The sequence below is a fragment of the Lontra canadensis genome, unplaced genomic scaffold (assembly GCF_010015895.1).
Source record: "Lontra canadensis isolate GAN:19392208 unplaced genomic scaffold, GSC_riverotter_1.0 scaffold50, whole genome shotgun sequence".
Lineage (NCBI taxonomy): Eukaryota > Metazoa > Chordata > Mammalia > Carnivora > Mustelidae > Lontra > Lontra canadensis.
The window spans coordinates 8,565,096-8,584,889 of NW_022631044.1; the positions used below are offsets into that span (position 1 = coordinate 8,565,096).

At 38.5% G+C, this 19,794-nt stretch overlaps 1 protein-coding gene across 1 annotated transcript; it reads right to left on the bottom strand.

Annotated features, from left to right (window-relative positions):
• Positions 1-215: 215 nt before the first annotated feature.
• On the bottom strand, positions 216-19,006 carry MDH1 (malate dehydrogenase 1). The gene is made up of 9 exons (XM_032873800.1): positions 18,818-19,006; positions 13,256-13,354; positions 12,538-12,634; positions 9,923-10,098; positions 7,974-8,096; positions 2,338-2,514; positions 1,708-1,821; positions 1,080-1,169; positions 216-554 (listed from the first exon to the last, which is right to left on the bottom strand). The coding sequence occupies exons 1-9, from the start codon at positions 18,818-18,820 to the stop codon at positions 429-431; spliced, it is 1,005 nt and encodes a 334-aa protein (XP_032729691.1). The 5' UTR covers positions 18,821-19,006; the 3' UTR covers positions 216-428.
• Positions 19,007-19,794: the final 788 nt, after the last annotated feature.

A 19,794-nucleotide genomic window follows, 5' to 3' on the forward strand; every position in this document is an offset into this window, starting at 1 on the left:
TCTCCTTCTGCCCTTCATCCTGCTCCCTCTTAAAAAAAAAAAAAAAAATTGAATAGAAGAGAATTAACCTTTACTTTTTAACATTTTCTGTCTTTAATACCTTCCTCTAGTTAAAAAAAAAAAAAAAAAAAAAAATAACCCCAAGCTGGGAAACATGCAAGTTTGCTTTTTGAAGAGCAATGAAATGTCAGCTGGAAATAAGAGTCTGAGTCATCTTCATTTGAATATATATTTTATTTAGGATGCGGCACTAACAGCATGATGATAAACTGTCACAAATTTATACCAAGAAGCATACAATCTTTCAAATGTGGTGTTTTTCACAAGTAATTTAAGTTTAGCATTATTGTTATTTGGTACTAGAATCAAAGACGACATTTAGATTCTTCAGCTTTAGAGCCTTTAGTAACATCAAAATGATTGTCTAGTCAGGCAGAAGAAAGAAATTCAAAAGCAGTTTCTTTTTCTTCTGCCAGTTCCTTTGCTGTTAGGTCCATCTTCTCACGTGAGAAATCATTAATAGTGAGACCTTCAACAATTTTCCAGGTCTTATTCTGTTTGAAAATAATTGCAAATAAAAGATTTACAATTAAACTAGAACTGATCTTCCAGCAAGCAACAACTCAGACTGAACTTAAAGCTACAGGAGTATCTGTTTTTAAAGACTGATTCTAAAGAAATCAAAATCCAGATCTTAACAGATAATTCTGATAAAAGTTCAACACTTAAATTTAAAACTCACTGAATCCAGAAAAAAATCTTTAAGAGAGGATTTTATCAGCAAACATTAAAAAAAACCTAATGCCTTTAGTATGGCTATAATAAAAGTAAGGTACTATTGGTAGATATCCAGTATTAGAGTCATAATAACAAAGTGTGTAATATCAAGAGTTGAATCTTGCTTTCTAGATTAATTTCAATCTTTTAGTAACCCGAAGTTGTGCTTTGCAGAATTTTAAAGTTGAGAAAAATGTCTAATTTAGTAAAGGAAAAACTTCCTAAATTATACCAGTATTAATAAAAACATGCAACTACTTTCTCAGAATGGGACAGAAGGAAATAACCCCAAAATACTTTACCTTGATTGTAACAGGGAAGGAGTACAGCAAATCATCAGGAACACCATAGGAATTGCCATCAGAGATAATGCCCATGGACACAAATTCTCCCTGAAAATGACAATCAATGTTTCACATTCTTGGGGTGCTTAGGGATTAGTTTATGCTACCAAATGACAAATGAATTAACAAAACTAAACCTGGTGATGCTTTCTTACTACGTGTGTAACTTCAATACTGTATAGGGAAGCATCACCAGGCACATCCCTGACAGGGTAACTTTTATGGGTATTATCTCACTCCACTCTCCTAATCCCTGTAAAGTAAGCCAGAGAAACATAATCCTCATTTATAAATGAGGAAGCTCTGGCCCAATAGAAGTTTTAAGAAAAAAAAAAAAAAAAAATCACGTCCACCAGGTGTGCTAGGTGTTTTCTAGTTCTCTCATCTAATCCTTAACAACCCTAAGGTAAATGCCACATAAAAGAAAACCAAAGGTTAATTAACTTTCCCACGATTATTCAGCTCATAGGCAGCTGATCTGGGATATAAACCTAACCTGCCTAACTGCAAGGTTATGTTCTTTTCATATCACAGCATCAGAGGACAAAAATCAAAGAGTGGCCTGTGCAAATCATGGAGTCGTCACCTCTGGGGTTCCAAACCAGATGTCTCTGACGTGGTCACAGATGGCTTTCGCAGCAGACATCGCACTGGAGAGCTTTCGAGCTTTGATGACAGCAGCACCACGCTGCTGCACAGTCTGGTTGGGGACAGGCAGAGACAGCATTACTTGATCATGAAAGGACAATTTTCATCACTACCAAACTAACCCTGGAGTGAGAGACCGCAGCCACAGTTTAATGTATTCCCTTCCCCAAATCATACAATTACCCAGCATGGGCCTTACCAACCTATTTCAGTTATAAGTGTGTCTTTTTGAAAAAAGAAAACTACAAATCCATATAGAAAGTTTACTACACTCCACACAGAGAAATGGATCTCTTTATAAAGATTAACCGGAGGACTAGAAGGATCTCTAGTTTTTCCCCACTTTAGCAATCAATCTTGACTGCCACACAGCAGATCAAATCACATAGGATCATGATTGGCTCTGTATGTAGTCATCAGAAAAACCGTGAAAGGCCTGCTCTCCTTGAGAACCACACCACCAAATGGAGAGACACTTGGAGACAGTCTTGGAGAGACAGTTGGGGTCAGCAATGTGGTGTCTCTCTCCAGAGTTCTCTATGCTTGGCTGTTAAGAGATTTTTCTTACGGTGATGAATTCTCCCTTGAGCCAGCTGTCATCTTTCAGAGCGTCATAAACACCAACTTCCTTTCCTTGCAGTTTCACCTTGGCGTGGCTGACATCTGGGTACTGAGTTGAGGAATGGTTTCCCCAGATAATGACATTCTTTACATCATCAGAAGTCACACCAAGTTTAAGAGCAATCTAGTGAAACAGAAAACAAATGCATTACTAAGACAAATGCTTTTTATTTCAAACTGTGCCTGTATGACAAACATCTTTAAGGCCTCTGAAACTTCAAGAGAACCCACAAGTTTTATCTATCTGTATTAAAAAAAAAAGAAAGAAATATTGCTTGGTAATTTCGTCAAAGCCTAGCAGTATAAACAAAATGTGAACCTGAAACATTACAGGCTAGAATATTTAAGAGTAGAGAGCATCCTACAGTTTATGATTAACTTATCAGTACAGGGGGTTTATTAAACACAAAACGCCAACATAAAACACCAAGCAAGAGCTTAAGAATACATAGATGTGACCTTTGTTTTATTGTATTTACTTGGAGATGTCTCCTCAGCACTTCTGAGCAATCAGGTTAGAGTATGGGAATTTCTCCATATTTAGGTAAAATTTTTTTTATATACCACATATCTAAATTAGCTAATTTTCAAGTGATCTTAAATATGAAATTTTGTAGTAGAAAGAGGCTCAGATTACTAAAAATATGGTTGTCTTCAATTTACAGATTAGGAAACCAAAGGAAAGAATTTAAAGAATTAAATAAAATACTAAAATGATACCAAATATGACAGTTTCTAGCTATAGGTTTAAAAAGCATTTAAGAAGACACGTGGCTGGCTTAGTTGGGGGAGCATGTGACGCTTGACCTCAGAGTTCGAGCCCCATGTTGGGTATAGAGATTACTTAAAAATAAATTTAAAAAATGTAAAAAGCAAACAAATAAAAATCACTTTAAGATTCTGCATGCCGGGGCGCCTGGGTGGCTCAGTGGGTTAAGCCTCTGCGTTCGGCTTGGGTCATGATCTCAGGGTCCAGGGACTGAGTCCCACATTGGGCTCTCTGCTCAGCAGGGAGCCTGCTTCCCCCCACTTCTCTGCCTGCCTCTCTGCCTACTTGTGATCTCTGTCAAATAAATAATCTTAAAAAAAAAAAAAAAAAAAAAGATCCGGCATGCCTTGTAGTCACATGACTATCAATTATATTGTGTAGTACACTATCCACAGGTAAGGTTCGAAAATTATGTTTTGAAAGATATAAATAGGGCGTCTGGGTGGCTCAGTGGGTTGAGCCTCTGCCTTCAGCTCAGGTCGTGGTCTCAGGGTCCTGGGATCGAGCCCCGCATCGGGCTTCCTGCTCAGTGGGGAGCCTGCTTTCCCCCTCTCTCTGCCTACTTGTGATCTCTCTGTCAATATATAAATAAAGTATTTAAAAAAAAAAAGATATAAATGGACAAAATCCGTTTTTTGATATTCACCTAAAAAGGGAATGTGCAAAAAGAAATTATGGTTAGTTGTATGCATAATTTGTTCTTAGATAGCAGAATTGTGATGAACCAGAAGGGTATGTTTTAGAAAAAAATTTTTATGATTTTATGAGCTGATGTGTTAGGGTATCGTTGTGGGTGATTTTTCCTTCTTTTATATTATGGTAAAAATGGGAGAAAAAAATAGCTGCATCAGAGTTCACTGTTTTTGCATGAAAAAAGTCAGTCTCAAAAGGTCTCTTACTCACTACATGATTCTATTTTTGTGACCTTCTAAAATGACCCAATTAATTTAGATGTAGAACAGATAAATGGTTGTCAGAGCTTAGGAATGGAGAGGGAGTGCGTAACTATAATGAGGCAGCATTAGGAGGTTCTCTTATGGGTCATCAAACAGTTCTGTATCTTCACTGTGGTGATTATAGTAATCTACGTATGTGATTAAAGAGAAAGAAATGAATGTAAAAACTGTAGAAATCTGAGTGAATCTATTAATAGTGTTGTGTGTAGTTTAGTCAATTTCCTAGTTTTAAAAAAGCTCTATAGACATGGAACATGTTACCGATGGGCGAAGTGAGTTGATGGGGACGTGGGATTCTCTGTACTATTTAACTTCTTCTGAGTCTATAATTACACCAAAATAAAAAGTAAAAATAAAACAGCAACCAACCAAACAAAAAGGATACTGATGAAAAAGGCCAATACCTGAAATGTTTGCAGTGACTTGAGTCATCATTATACTAATTTACTCAGTCAAGTAAGAATCCAATTGTGTTTACTTTCACTATGACCCTAATGCTGAGACTTCTTAAATCCTAGAATAGTTAAATGATTTTAATTCTCTTAAAATTCTGTTTTTGATATTTAAAATCACTTCTCAGCTAAAGCCTGCTTCATCTAGAGTTCTGTAAGTATTAGGGCTATTTACCATTTAGTCTCACAAATTAGCTGGACAGTTGGTTTCTAGAGAATCCAGCAACCCATCTGCTTAGTGGTGCAGGAACAGGAGTGTGCTGTGCAGTAAGTACTATTTTCTGTGTGTGCCATGACCTTCAAGGACTTAGGAAGAACTGCCCTTACTTCTATTTAGCTAGTATCACAGAGAAAAAGGAAAATTTACCTGAGGCAAGTAACCCAAGATGTCTATTACCAAGAACTTAGAACCTGTAATTTTGCTGAATGTCAGCCCTAACTACTCCAAAGTATGATGAAGCTACAGGAAACTCCTTACTTTCTTTGTCCTGCTGCCTACTTCCACTTTTTATTTTTTCTTGAGCTAATTCACTTCTGAGTGGAGAGCAAAGTCAATACTTTGCAGATGCAGTCTCTGAATTTCATTCATGTTAGAGCTAGTCTAAATTAACATGTATCCAGGATTCCACTTCCTTGCTCCCTTCGATCTTTCATGTCCTACATGTAGCTCTGTTAAACAGTTTTGGACTAATTCTCCAGCCCAGTAATTCCTCCTGCTCTTCCGTACCTCCATACCAGCTATTAGTTTTATTGCCAAAATACCCTGTTGGCATTCATATGCAGCTCTGGTTTGCAAATACACAGGGGAATTCTGCAGGTGATGAACAGTCACTAGGGAGCTAGGTCTTCTGATTTCCAAAATGAATTATGTAAGGCTAGCAACATTCATGTAAGAAATTAAGTCTTTGAGCTTGTTATTTTTCTCACTGGATGAACAACTCCTACAGGAAGAAGAAACTGCTTTTTCAAAAACTTGCCAAAAGTTCTCACTATGCCAGACTGACATACTGGAACATATGCCAAAAGTTAAAATCTAACAAGACTACTACTATTCTCTTTCCTCACTCAGACTTTTGCCCCTACAGGGAGAACTGTTTTGGGCACTGGGACAAAGTGTCACTTAGTAGTACCTCTGGAAGCAGAATTTTCCAGTGCCTGCCTCCACCAATGCCTCAGTTGAAACAGTAAAAACCAAGTTTTTCAGTGGAGTCATTTTACCTCTTTTCCCTTGTTGCAAGTAAGTTACCATCTGGCCATCTAGAACCTACAAATGTACCACCTAAAACCATCTTTTCCTTCATGACTGTTTTGTAGTACACAATCTTCTGCCTCCACTTATTCAAATGAACTCCCATTCTTTCTACCCCCACCCCCCAACTTTAGCTAAAAAGTAAGGAAAAAGACCCAGTTCACAGCCTAAAACCCCACAGGAAATATCTGCAACCTAACAGATTATCTAATGACCTTCTAAATTAATGGAATTTTCAAGGAGATATATGAGGTGTGGTTCTTCTCAACTCTTAGTTATAGGCCTCTTAATAATTAACACTGCTGGGGTGCCTGGGTGGCTCAGTAGGTTAAAGCCTCTGCCTTCAGCTCAGGGTCCTGGGATCAAGCCCCGCATCGGGCTCTCTGCTCAGTGGGGAGCCTGCTTTTTCCTCTCTCTCTCTGACTGCCTCTCTGCCTACTTGTGATCTCTGTCAAATAAATAGTCTTAAAAAAAAGAAATTAACACTGCTAATAAAAATCATTACTACTAAATACAGCCAATCTTTATTGAGTTTTATTATGTGACAGGTACCATAAAAGAACTTAACATAGATCATATTTCATTTAATCCACATAACCTCCCTTTGAGGTAGAATTATTATCCCATTTTATACTTTGAATACAATTCCTCAAGGTCACAGAGCCAGTAAGTGGACTTAGGCCACATAATCTCTTTACGTAAGAACACACCTAAGGATCTGGGAGTCCAGCAAATCTAGCTGGCTTCATCATTTACTAGCTATATGACTATGATCCCAGACCATTCTGGGATTCAGGTTTCTGTGTATAAAACAGAGATAATGACATATCTCATATAGGTATTAAAAGAATGAAATGATAAGTTACACACAGAGCATTCAGCTTAGGGTAGAGGCTTAACAAATGTCAATTCTTTTCTCTGTTACTGGGTAACTCCAAAGCTGGAAGATGATCAATTCTCAGTTTAAAGCGGTGGTTTTTCAACTTAGACCTCACACCATCTTTTGATAAAATGTTTTCTTCAAACTAAACAAAACTGTCTTCTTTAGAAGAAAAAGGACTGAATTCATAGACCTATCTAACAGTGATGACCTGTGGATGAGGAGATACAGCCAGAAAGTTGCTAGGGAAAAAGGAAAGAGGTTATGTCCAAGAAACTAGAACTCTGTTACGGCTTTGAAGGGCACTGGGATCATCTAGACCCGAGAAAGCCTAGGAAACCAGCACAAATGATCAGAGGTGGCGCCTCATTTTTCGAAGAGCTACTGGTCACTGACCCCTTGGCACATTTATCTGAAACTCCAAGGGGTAAGGAAACTTGAGAACAATCAAAATTTAGTTTCTAAATAGTTCAAAGTAGAACGTTTTATGGAAACATGTAGAATATTAAAAAGATATAAAAATATTAAATATAAAATTAAACATTAAAAAATCTGAATCTGATGGGTTAGCTATAGGGAAAAAGGAAGCAGAACCACACAAAACACAAAAAGCTCAAATCTTTTTTATAATGTTCTATATATCTGGCAAAAATAAACTATGTATTGTCCTGTTAATTATACTAATAACCGATTTTTTTAAGGTAGGCTCTATGCCCAGCATGGAGCCCCAGGGAGGATCTAAACTCATGACCCTGATGAGATCAAGACCTGAGCTAAAATCAAGAGTTGGAGACTTAAAATGACTGAGCTACCCAGGCGCCCCTAATAACTGGTTTTTTTAACCCCTATAGTAAGGACATTAGGAACAGTATTTTGGCATAGTTAGCAAATGAACTATAGTTAAGAAAGTTAAGTACAAGTTCAGCCTCCCTAAGAGTCTAGATGCAAAGACTCCCTAACAAATTAGAATAGCTTCCTACTTGGGGGCGCTTGGGTGGCTCAGTGGATTAAGCCTCTGCCTTCGGCTTGGGTTATGATCCCAGGGTCCTGGGATCGAGCCCCGCATTGGACTCTCTGCTCAGCGGGGAGCCTGCTTCCCCCTCTCTCTCTGCCTACTTGTGATCTCTGTCAAGTAAATAAATAAAAATCTTAAAAAAAAAAAAAAAAGAATAGCTTCCTACTAAACAAAAACAAAAAAGTAAGCTTTAGCTACTTCAAAAGTGTGAGAAAAAGGTTTTAAAGATGAACATTCAAGATTTTAAAAGGTGTTTTTCTACCTGAGCTTTAGCTCGGTTGTGATCCAGACGAGTCAAGCAACTGAAGTTCTCCTTGGGAATGGACGGTGCCGACTTGGCGGCAGTCAGGCAGTTGGTATTGGCTGGGTTCCCCACCACGATAACCTAGGATATATGGGAGGCACAGTGAAGTTACACATCATATACTGATGAACTAAACTATCTTAGAATATGACTGATAAATGTGCAACATGTAGCCTTTGTATCAAGTTTGTACGAGCTAAGTATAGTTACCACTATAGTTTCCATAGTATTTCCACTCCACTGCTGGTGTCTGGTGTGATTACTGAAAACATGTCTTTCTTTAATAAAGCAACCAACACGTATACAAGTTGCTTTCCAGGTGGCAGCATTCAAGACCAAAGGTACATGTCTATCCATTTTGTTTTGTGCCAGAACAGAGACAGAGCATATATCTCTTTACCACACACGACACACAAACATGCAATCAAAGGCTCTGAGAGAACAATTCATTCATAAAATTTTCCTTCTTATAAAACTAGTCCAAGAAAGAAATTCTACTTGAGCAGTTTAACTTTAGGACAATGATTTCTTTTTATTAATTAAAGGAATTTTTAAATCTTGCCTAATCCTAAGAATTAACTGGGGTTTGCTAGAATACAGATTACCAAATCCTATCTCCTCTATACCTTTTGAATCAATCCTTAGCAGAAAGCACTTCAGGCTACTTTTTTTTTTTTAACTGGGGAAGTGTACAGGATATACTATATTATGATACAGTATAGGAAGATGTCCACATGTACTTAACCTTTTAAGTTTTAGATTCTTTAATAAAACTATAAACTTACTGGGAAATAATGTCAAACTTACTGAAAAGCTGTGAGCTTATTACAAAGACTATCTCCCACATCCTCTTTACCCAGATTTCCTAATTTTTTCCATTTCTCTCCCTCTACACACACACACACACACACACACACACACAGTACCCTTAGTCTTCCTGGCCCATTGGAGAACAAGCTAAAGATCTGATACTCTAATGCCCCTAAGTACTCCAGTGTCAGTAAATATTTTTCCAAAAAGGACACTTAGCTGAGGGGTGATTATAGTGCAAGCAGCACAGCTCTAAGCAGCCTGGATCAGTCCAAACAATGCTGTCATTTTTTATTAAGAGACCCATGAATTTCTACTCATTTCTACTATTTTCTGTTAGTGATCACAGAAAATAAAGGTACGCTATTTAAGATGAATTCTACAGAAAGCAAAAATTCAGGTATGTATAAAATATTATAATAGAACATCGTAACTAGCAACTTTAAAATCTTAAACATTTTCTTTTACCTTTGTTTAAAGTCAGGACTGGGAAGAACAAGTCTAACAAAATCAGTAAAACCTCTAACCAACAAGCCTTTTTGTTTACTTATTTGGTAAAAGGAGGCCTTATTGTAATATTAAGTAAGGCAAATTCAGAAACTAAAGTAGCTTGCACACAAAGAGAAGAGGAAGTAATACCAACCAACTCCTCAAAAGACAAATATATCAAATTTCTCTGGATTAAGAAAAATCTGAGCATTTCAGAAGTCACCATCTCAATGCTGAGAACACAGCTTACAGCCATCTCTCCCTACCATCATACACACAAATCCAAACATCTGAACAAATATTCCCATGCATCAAAAAGGCACCAGAAGGTTCTGTGCCTTCTCTATAGGTCTGTAAATTAACAGTAAATTTCCGTATCACAGTAATGGACAAAATATTTTGGAGAACCTCTAAATAAAGATTTCTACATAATAAAAAAAAAAACTCAGAAAAGGAGAGCTTATCAAGTAAAACACTATCTGTATTTACTGACCACTGCAGAAAAGTAATGGGGGGAGAAAGCAAATAATTTTGTCTTTACTTAAATGCTAAAAGAAAAAATTTCATATGCTGATAATAGAAACCCCATAAAATACTATATTGGTCACCTTAACTGACTTCTTGGCATACTTCTCCAAGGCTGCACCCTGGCATTTGAAGATTTTCACATTTGCTTTAAGTAAATCTTTCCTCTCCATGCCATCCCTTCTTGGCATGGAGCCCACAAGAATGGCCACATCCAGGTCTTTGAAGGCAACATCTTCTTTATCTGTTGCAATGACATCTGTGAACAGGGCAATAAATATGTAGAGCTAATGAAACACCAAAGTCTGAGGTTTTCTTTTTCACACTGAACCTCCCCAGTAATTCTTTCACTTTGTAGCAAATGTTTACTTTACATAGCACAATGATAAAAGTTTTAGGGGCCTAAGAAAGGAAAAGTTATATAATCAACAAACATAATAAAATGTAAATTAATTTTGCTTTTCCTATTTCAGTAATCATTTCAAGATTGAAAACTCTACAGCTTTTGTTCTATGATCAGGTATGATGCAAAACATAATATAACTTTCAACTCTGTGCAACACTTGTTATTCAAACCAATTACCAAAGATAACATGAAGGAGAAATTAATTTACCTAACCTTTAAGTTGTGATTACCTTAAGATCTAAGATATCAATCACAGATTCAAAATAATGTTTATTGAGGAGCTTCATGCCAGGAACAACACTACAAATTTTGTTGTATCAAATTTAATCTTAGTATTTTATGAAGACAAAGAGGTTTAAGGAGGTTTATTTGCCATCAAAAAGCAGTGAACCTGTAATTCCAGCCCAGGCTGGTCAAGAGGTCAACCACTATTCCCTGTGCTAGTCCAGTAAACATATACTACTTACTCTTTGATTAAAGAACATACATCATCACTCCCCTTTACTGACAGTATTAAAAAGGCCATGATCAGTACTATAGACTGAATGTTTCTGTCCCTCACAAAATTCAGGCTGAAACCTAATCCCCAATGTGATGGTATTAAAAGGCAGGGCCTGTGGAAGATGATTACGTTATAAAGGTAGATCGCTCATGAATGGGATTAATGGCCTTCTATAAGAGGTCTCAGAGAGATTCTTCACCCCTTCTGCCTTGAGGACACAGGAAGAAGATGGAACCAGGAAATGGCCTCTCACCAGAATGTGAATATGCCTTAATCTTGATTTCCCAACTTCAAGAACTATGAAAATTAAATTTTTGTGGTTTATAAGCAACTCAGTCTATCGTATTTTGTTATAGTAGCCCAAATGGACTAAGCCAACCAGGATTCAGCATTGTCATTGGTAAGTTTTTAGGGGAGTCAAACTGTGTTACAGTAAGGCTGCTGTAGAGCCCCCAATAGGTATACAAAGAAACACCAGTTAGTGAGGGGAATCTTCTTCCCAGCCATGCATACTTATTTGCAGACTCTATACTCCCTGTCATATTCAGCTGACTAAGGACAAGCTGACTGTAACCTGGACCCATTAGAGAGCAAAAGAACTCAGCAGAGAAAGGAATAAAAATGTGACAATGCAATAAAGCTGATTCGGAAATAGAGGGTGAGTTGTGTGTCAACTATACTTCAGTTTAAAAAAAGAAAGAGAGCATGAGGAAAGGGAGCCAGCAGAATAGCTTGGCAGGGCAATGCTCTCTCTTATATAACTATGCAACCAAATGATTTAGACAAGAGAGTACCCCTTTGTAATTGTTTATTGAATGGACATATGAATTCTGAGCATTTTTTTTTTTTTTTTGTTTATTCACCTATTATCTTAGAGAGAAAGAGAGAAAGTGAGATCCACAAACATGCAATATGTGGGGGTAGGATAGAGGGAGAGGGAAAGATTGAGAGACTCCTGTTGAGGGTGGAACTCGATGCAGAACTCCAGACCATGACGCAAGTTGAAACCAAGAAGAGGTGGACACTTGACCCACTGTGTCACCCAGGCACCCCTCTGAGCATGATTTCCATTGGATGTGTATATATTTTGCTCTGTGCAAACTTGGGAGAGCATTATTAATTAATCCTTACAAAAAAAAAATGATAGTAATGAAGGGATACCTAAAGAAAAATATTCAAATTAATTTACAAGTTGACCTAACATTTGAATGAAGCCGTCAATCAAATTTAAGACTTCTATCTTACATTTGTGTAATATTTCAATGATTCCTAACGGCTCTTTGCAGAACTCTCATGGGCTTTTTCAAACTATGCAGCATATGATTAGAGCAATTTATACTGTATCTCAATCTGATGACTGGCTGTGGGTTAGGACTACATGTGAGGGACCAAACAATTTCTAGCCTCTGGGTAATGTATAAGTCTGGAAGACATCATTTAGAGCTGCGTATTTTAGGCATTACTACTGCTTTTTAAATACATTTCAAATAACAACACAATGCAGACAATCTCAAGTGTATAACCCTTGTGCAATATTATGCTTAATTAGTAAGGTAAATTATAAGCATGTTGGAAAAAAGCATAGTCTCTTAACTGACATTGGTTACTTCTTGCTTTTACCCTTACTTATTCTTGGTATACATCTTACCAAATAGTTGTAGCTCAAAAAACAACAAAAAACACTTTTTTGAAATAGTTTCTAATTGAGAGGCTAGTTAAAAATCTAAACCTGTTTTTTGAAAGACATAAAATACTATAAAATCCTTTTATCCTCCACCCCCTCAACTCACCTTTCAGGAGGGGAAGGGCACAGTCTTGCAGTTCCATTAGGACACCATCTAGGACACCCATCATGGGTGTGATATCCAACAGCACAAGAATTATTGGCTGCCAAATAAATAGTAAGGACAACATCTGTCAGTGTAGGTTATATCATTTAGTCACAAAAAAGTCCTCTTGTAAATTTTAGTTCACGGAAACCTAAATATTATCTGACATGAGGGATGAACCTGCTATCTATGGGTGAAGAGAAGGTATAAATGCACACTTTAGAAAGGATTTTAGTGGAATAAGAAGAAAAGGGGGTGTCATTATACTTAAAAAAAAAAGAATAGGGGGTGTCTCTTTAAACTGGAAAACAGATCTGCCTTCTGACTATTTTGGGTCTAAAGTCCATTTATCATTAAGTTAGTGCTAATTCAGCAACTTTCTCTCCCACATGACTCTCCCTAATAGTTACTGTTACTAGTGAAAATCTTCCAGAGACCATTATCTGCTGGCTGAACCAAGTCAACTAAATAAAGTATGCAGAATAGTTACTACGCAAAGCATTTTCAATGGCTGGAGGGGTACATATTTAGATACCAGCTTACATTTATAGCAGTGTGCCCCGTATAATTATTGGGATAACCCATCCCTTTTGTCATTAAAATATTTCTTTGAAACTAAATACAGGGTTTATTGACAATATTCTTATTTTGACTTGCAGTTCATAGAGAGTTCCCCTACCTGGTCTTTACCAAAGACAGATCCATTTCCAATACTGTACAGCAGGGAATATGCAATTTGGCCAGCTGCTCCAGTCACAAGGACTCTGATTGGTTCAGACTGTAATGAAAGAGACCCATTAATTAACATCTTATTTAAAAATGCTATTTTGCCCTAAAGACATTCAGGATTTTCTCTCTAATAAGACAACCCCATACTTCAGAAGTTTATGTAAAATTTTAAAGTCTCTTCACATTTGGCTTAGTGGAAGATAAACTTATTCCAGGCTTGTCCCAGTAAATACAGCATGCACAAATCAGCTGAGCAACTTCTGGAACATGTGTCCTTTGGCTAGATATTTATGCAGTATTACTTAACTCTCACTGTTATCCTGGAGTTACTTACAAAGTCTTATCCATCTCTTTAAGGCTATTTTGCCACTGAAATAGGCCCAAAAGAGTTGATGTGCCTTATATGGTGATACAAACTCTGGCAGCAACTAGAACCTCATAAATCCTCTTATGCAAATCCCCCCACTCCCCATCTGCTAGAATAGAATCCCTCACACCAGAAAGAGGACGAGTGACAGTGGTCAAAATTTTCCACTTACAATGAGTCAGAAGTTTTAATAAAACTACTAATCATGATTCGACTTGACTACCTGAAGGAGGAAAAATAAGTCTTTATTCTTTATTTAAAGAGAAAGATAAGCAAGTGAATACTGGATTATTATAAATTTTACCGTTAAATAACTATTATCACAATACAGTGACATTTGACAACCTGATTCCAAAGGAAAAGTAATTTTAAAAGAGGGGAAGTACAAAGAGCATAATAGTTGTAACAGAAGTTGCCTTATAGACCTCAACAGACCCTGAACAAAATACAGACATATGGACACAAATAATAACTAATATTCAAAATGATGATCCTGAGTCACTAAAAAAAAAGAAGCTCAGATAATTAAAAAGACAGAAATATTTATATTAAAAAGAGCTGAACAAAAATGTTCGGAAACGGGACGCCTGGGTGGCTCACTTTGTTGAGCGGCTGCCTTCCGCTCAGGTCATGATCCCGGCGTCCTGGGATCGAGTCCCGCATCGGGCTCCTTGCTCAGCGGGGAGCCTGCTTCTCCCTCTGCCTCTGCCTGCCATTCTATCTGCCTGTGCTCACTCTTGCTCTCTCTCTGACAAATAAATAAAATCTTAAAAAAAAAAAATGTTTGGAAACTTAGTGGATACATTAGATGTACAAATCTGATCAAGGTGGACTGTTCCCTTCCTTGACAATACTGTGTAAATGGACTTTCACTGAGTCACCTCTATTGTTACCTGCATGAAAGAAGTGGGCCACTGAAATGAATGGGGCAGAAGTCTTTGATTTCTTTATATTTAGAATTTCCTTTTCCAGGTGAGTCATGTCTTTGGGATGGAAGGAGACTATGTGCTATGACCTTCCAATCCTAACCTCTGAAGGTCAGAAGTATTTAGCAATTTGACACCCAGAGAAATCAAAGGAAAAAACTCTAAGGAAAGAAGTGTCAACTGCTGTAGAGAAATGAATCTGTATGTAGCAGACTATGTATATTTTTTCCTCACAGATGTGTGACCAGGATGTGAGTGCAAAAAAGGAGAAAACTACAGAGTTTACTCCCTGAACTTCTGAGTCTCTTCCCCATTTTCTTTTCCAACTTTTCCCCTAGGCCTTCATACCCCTAAAAAGACAAAATACGGTAATTCCCCAAATTACCCTTTTTTTTTTTTTTTTTCAAGACAGTCTTATGTTTCCAAACAGATGTCAGGTTTATAAGGAATGCTAAAGTTATCATGTATGGTTATTTTTTTTTATCATATGGCCTTTACATGTTTTTAATTCTGTCATTTTCCCCTCTTCCCTTGGAGTAGATGAGAAAAAGGGAATAGAGGAAGAATTTCTGAATTCTAAATTTTTAAATTCTAATTTCTAAATTCTAAAGAATTTCTCTTTAGAATGCAAGCTCCTTAATGACAGGGGCTTTGTCTGTTTTATTTACTACTGTATTCCAACTGCCTACAACAATGCCTGCCACATAATTGGAGCTCAAATACTTGATGAAGGAATGGCTGGATCTTGTAAAATCACTACCCCAAACTTGGAAATGTAAAAGAGTTGTTTGGAAGCAAACCTAACATGCTCTAAAAAACTGGTTAAGGTAATTTATTCATATATATTTGCATTGAGAGGGTTGGAAACTTAGTGATCAGAATAATTCCATCTATAGTTAGGAAAATTATGTCCTAGTTCTAATGATATAGTTTTATTAATCAATTGATAAACTGTTATCTTACTTCATTCATTAAACAATACACTACTGGATCTCTATTATGTACCTGGTACTATTTCAGGCCAGATAATCCATTAGTGAACTATATGCAGGAAACAAGAGGATAACCCAATTTCCTAAAACAGGGGTCTAGAGAGGTGGCAGAGTATAATAGAGAGATAGCCTCCAGAGCTGGATGTTCTGGGTTCAAATCCTGACTTTACAACTCATCAGCTGTGTGCTTTTGACAAGTTACTTAACCTCTGCATTCAGTTTCCCCACAGTAAAATGGAGACAATGATAGCAGGTACCTAACAAATAAGGTAGTTGTGCAGATTGAAAGTTAACATAAAAAGCATTAAGAACAGTATGTTGCCAATACTAGAATTATAGATCTCTGTCACCACAGAATTTTCCTCTAAGGATTCTTCTACCCTGTGGTGTTCTACTTATATGTCTGTTACTCTCTACTAGACTGTGAACCACCACAGCCTTGCTGTGAGGGAAGTCTGCCTTTGCCTCAAATTTGTGCTCCATTACAGTGTTCACAAGTATTTGCTGAATTAATAAAACATGCTACTTCAACGTAAAGCAAGCCAAGATAAGAAATAAGGGGGAAAGTGAGTATCACAATCTGTAAAGATTACAGGTAGATGGTTAGAACACAATAATGTAGTCAATCTTAGGTTTAGCTGCTAAAAAAAAATGTGCTCCCAGTATCACAGTCCTCAGTGAAGTGCTTGTGGCCAGCTAATGAAGAGCTGCTAATTCCATCTCAGCAGTTTCCTTCTTCTAGGTCTATGAACAAGTTATTTTCACAGATAGGTAATTCTATCTTACTAAAAGTAGGATGAAGCCTAGTAAATGCCTGAATGTTTGATTATGAAATCGGAAAGGATGTGCCTATTTGGTTCTTTTTGCTCTTTGCAACATTGCAGTAGAATGGCAGGAGGGTGGGAGATTGCTGCTGACTTTCTACAATGTTACAGTGTGAAGACAAGTTACTATTCTTTGCTTAGATATCTGGGCAGTCTGCCAAGATCCAAAGGAGGAATGTCTCTGCTCTTGGCAGGGCTCTAAGGACCTTCCTGCAGATTCAGACTGCCTTGCGCATGTACTCAAGTTTCAGTTGTAAAGCTTGAATATAAGTGTTCTTTCTGTTATTCTACAGAAAAACCCCACGTATTCCTTTTTTTACTTTATCATTTACATATATTTCTGTAATATAAAAAAGAAACTATCATTCAGATTCCTTCATACAGTTAATCCCTGAGGTCCTTCCCTATTTCCTCTTTAAAAAAAAAAAAAAAACACAAAAAACTGCTTTGAACAGCTTACAAAAGAGGACTCTTTTTAAACTCAGTGATTGTTCACATGGTCTCCTGAGGAGGAAAGGAGATTCTGAGTCACCTGAGAGGGCTGTCAGTTTCAGTAAACTGACAGGAGTGTTCTTTCTTAGGGACATCTGTGTTATCTGGTGCCCGAGTGACCTTCCATGAGTGAGACCTGTCTTTATCTACTATGTTGCAAAACAACAAAATAATGGGGGCCCAGGATTCTCCCTGTGACCTTGGTAAAATCATTTAAGGTCACTGGGCTAACTTTTAAAATTAGAGTAAATAATTTCCAAATTCCCTTCTAATTCTAGAATTCCAATATAATGAATTGCAGGGAATAAAGCTATCAGGTAATATAAATGCTGATAAAATACTTTAGTTTGTATTTGCAATATGAATTTTTATGTTCCTCCAGAACCTCAGCTACGGAAAATAAAATTTCAAAATGACTTGGTAATTGTCTGTATTGTACAATATGGTATGACAGAAAGAGTGTAAGGCTCTTGGGAGCAAACTGCTGTATGACCTTGAGTAAATCATTCTCTTTGGGTTTCAATAAAGTCAATTTTAAGATATGAAGTAGGGGGAAATTCATCAAAATAATCTTTTTTTTAAAGATTTTTTATTTATTTATCTGACAGAGAGAGATCACATGCAGGCAGAGAGAGAGGAGGAAGCAGGCCCCCCGCTGAGCAGAGAGCCGGATGCGGGGCTCGATCCCAGGACCCTCAGATCATGACCTGAGCCGAAGGCAGCGGCCCAACCCACTGAGCCACCCAGGCGCCCCCATCAAAATAATCTTTAAAGGTCCCATCCAGTTCCAAAATTATGAAGTCTCAGGTTCTCTGTTACCTCTGCATTCTTGATAAGCTTCTTAAGTGAGAGACCACTGAAATCATCATTTAAATTTTAAGTAGGAAACTGAGGTTTAACATTGACTGAGAATTAGTAGCTGTCCCCACTGGCCCCTTATAAAGGTGGAGGAGGCAGTGATACCCTTGCCTTAAAAATATGTCTTTCCAGGTTCTGGAAATTTTCCAATTCATTCAAATATTTCCCCATAATCCCCACCTATCTCAGTATTTTGGGATAACGGGGAAGAATAACTTCAACTATAAATAAAAGTACTAGAGAAATTTGTCTGATGTCAAATGTCACCTTCAAACACCATGCAGATTATTTATACGTCAGAGTTCCCTCACCAGCCTCCCCCCCTTTCAGGAGAGACAAGATGTGATGATCTAGGTATCCTGACCTTCACAAGATGGTTACATTGTGTAACACTGAGTAGTGGCTCTAGAATTCATAACCTACAAACCAACAAAGAACATCTGCACTAGTTATTTGGCTAGTGATGCCACCACTGCAACACGTTCTGTCATTACAAAAGGACATCAATGAACAGGTTTTAAATAACATTTTATGAAATCAGATATGGCGGAAACACGGCTCTCGAAAATGTCGATCGTAATCTGAAGTACCTGGTAAACACAATCTACAACTAAGGGCCTTCTGCTTTCAAGGGGTTTGTGACAAAAGCCCTTAAAAATACTGTTCACTCGATTAAAAAAAAAAAAAAAAGTTAGGACCAACACCCCCGCCTCCCCAGTCAAACGTTATCATCCTTATCAAACCCTGTACCGTGCTTTGGAGAAAACCTGCAGGTTATTTTGCACCCACGCTACGCAGCAGGACTGAGATCAAACCTCTCCAAGGACAAATTTCTCCGGAGCCCTTGTAAGAGCTCCCCAGGTGGAAACCAACCCCTTCCCAATTACTAGGTCACTGCGACAGTCCCCAAAAGATGAGTCGGGTTTTTCCAAAGGGCTCGAAAGACAGTGCTTTGCACAGCCGCCCCCCGCCCCACAAATCCTTCAAATGCAAGAAACCCCACACTGGGGCGCTTAGGTCGAGGGTAAGCAGGATCCAGGGGCTAACACTCACCATGATTAAGAAGTGCGCGAACAATTCCAGCACCTGTAAAATGAGCCTCAGGGAATCGGGTCACCTCTACTGCGGAATTGACTTGGTGAGGGCGAACGCTCTTAGAAAGAAAATGTTCGTCTCCCAACCGCAGCGCCCTCTGGGAACTGTAGTTTATGCAGCCGGATTATGGCGCATTCTTCAACGCATTTTCTTCAAGTGTTGAACTACACTTCCCGAGGTCAGAGGTTCGATCACGCCCTTCTTCCTGCGCTCTTCGCCGATTGCAAAGTAGTCCCCGAGGGCGGGCCGCTGTGATTGGAGGACAGCGATGAGTTGAAGATTTGTGCTTAGGTGGAAGGACCCGCTTGTTGGCGCCCAATAATTGGTGGGAGGGAGGCACGTGGAAGTCGAGGGAGGAGATACAGACCCTTTAGCTACATCACCAACTCGTGTGAGAGTGAGACTTATCTTACCCCAAGGGTAAAAGTGGGAGGTAAAGAGACCTTCCGCTGCGTAAAATCAGCTCGACCCGGAAACAGAGTCTCTTTAAAACTATTCACACTCTGTAGGGGCGGGCGGAATTGACGTGTAGCGAAGGCTGGAAGGCTTCGCAAGTTGCTAAGCGACGAGGCGGGAGAGCGCGCGCACGCACGGGCTGCTGGCGAGTACCTGAGGGATTTGTGGCTCTCGCAGCTCAGAGACCAAAGATTCCCAGCGAGCGCGCCGCAGCTTGCCGGGTCCTCCTTCCGTAGTTGCCAGGGGACCCTCCGCTCTAGGTAGTGTCCGGTGACGAGCTGAGCAGCTTGAGGGGACGCCCCTCTGAGGCGGCCAGCTGCCGCGCGTCTTCCCGACTCCAGAGGCAGGTGAGCCCGGGCCCAAGGGCAAGGGGTTTTCTGTTAACATTAGGGTCCGAAATGAGGTTGTGCGCCGTTCCGCGTTGTTTTTATCTACTCAGGTGCTGAGCTGTTGACCCGCAGGCTCGCCGGTCCCTACGC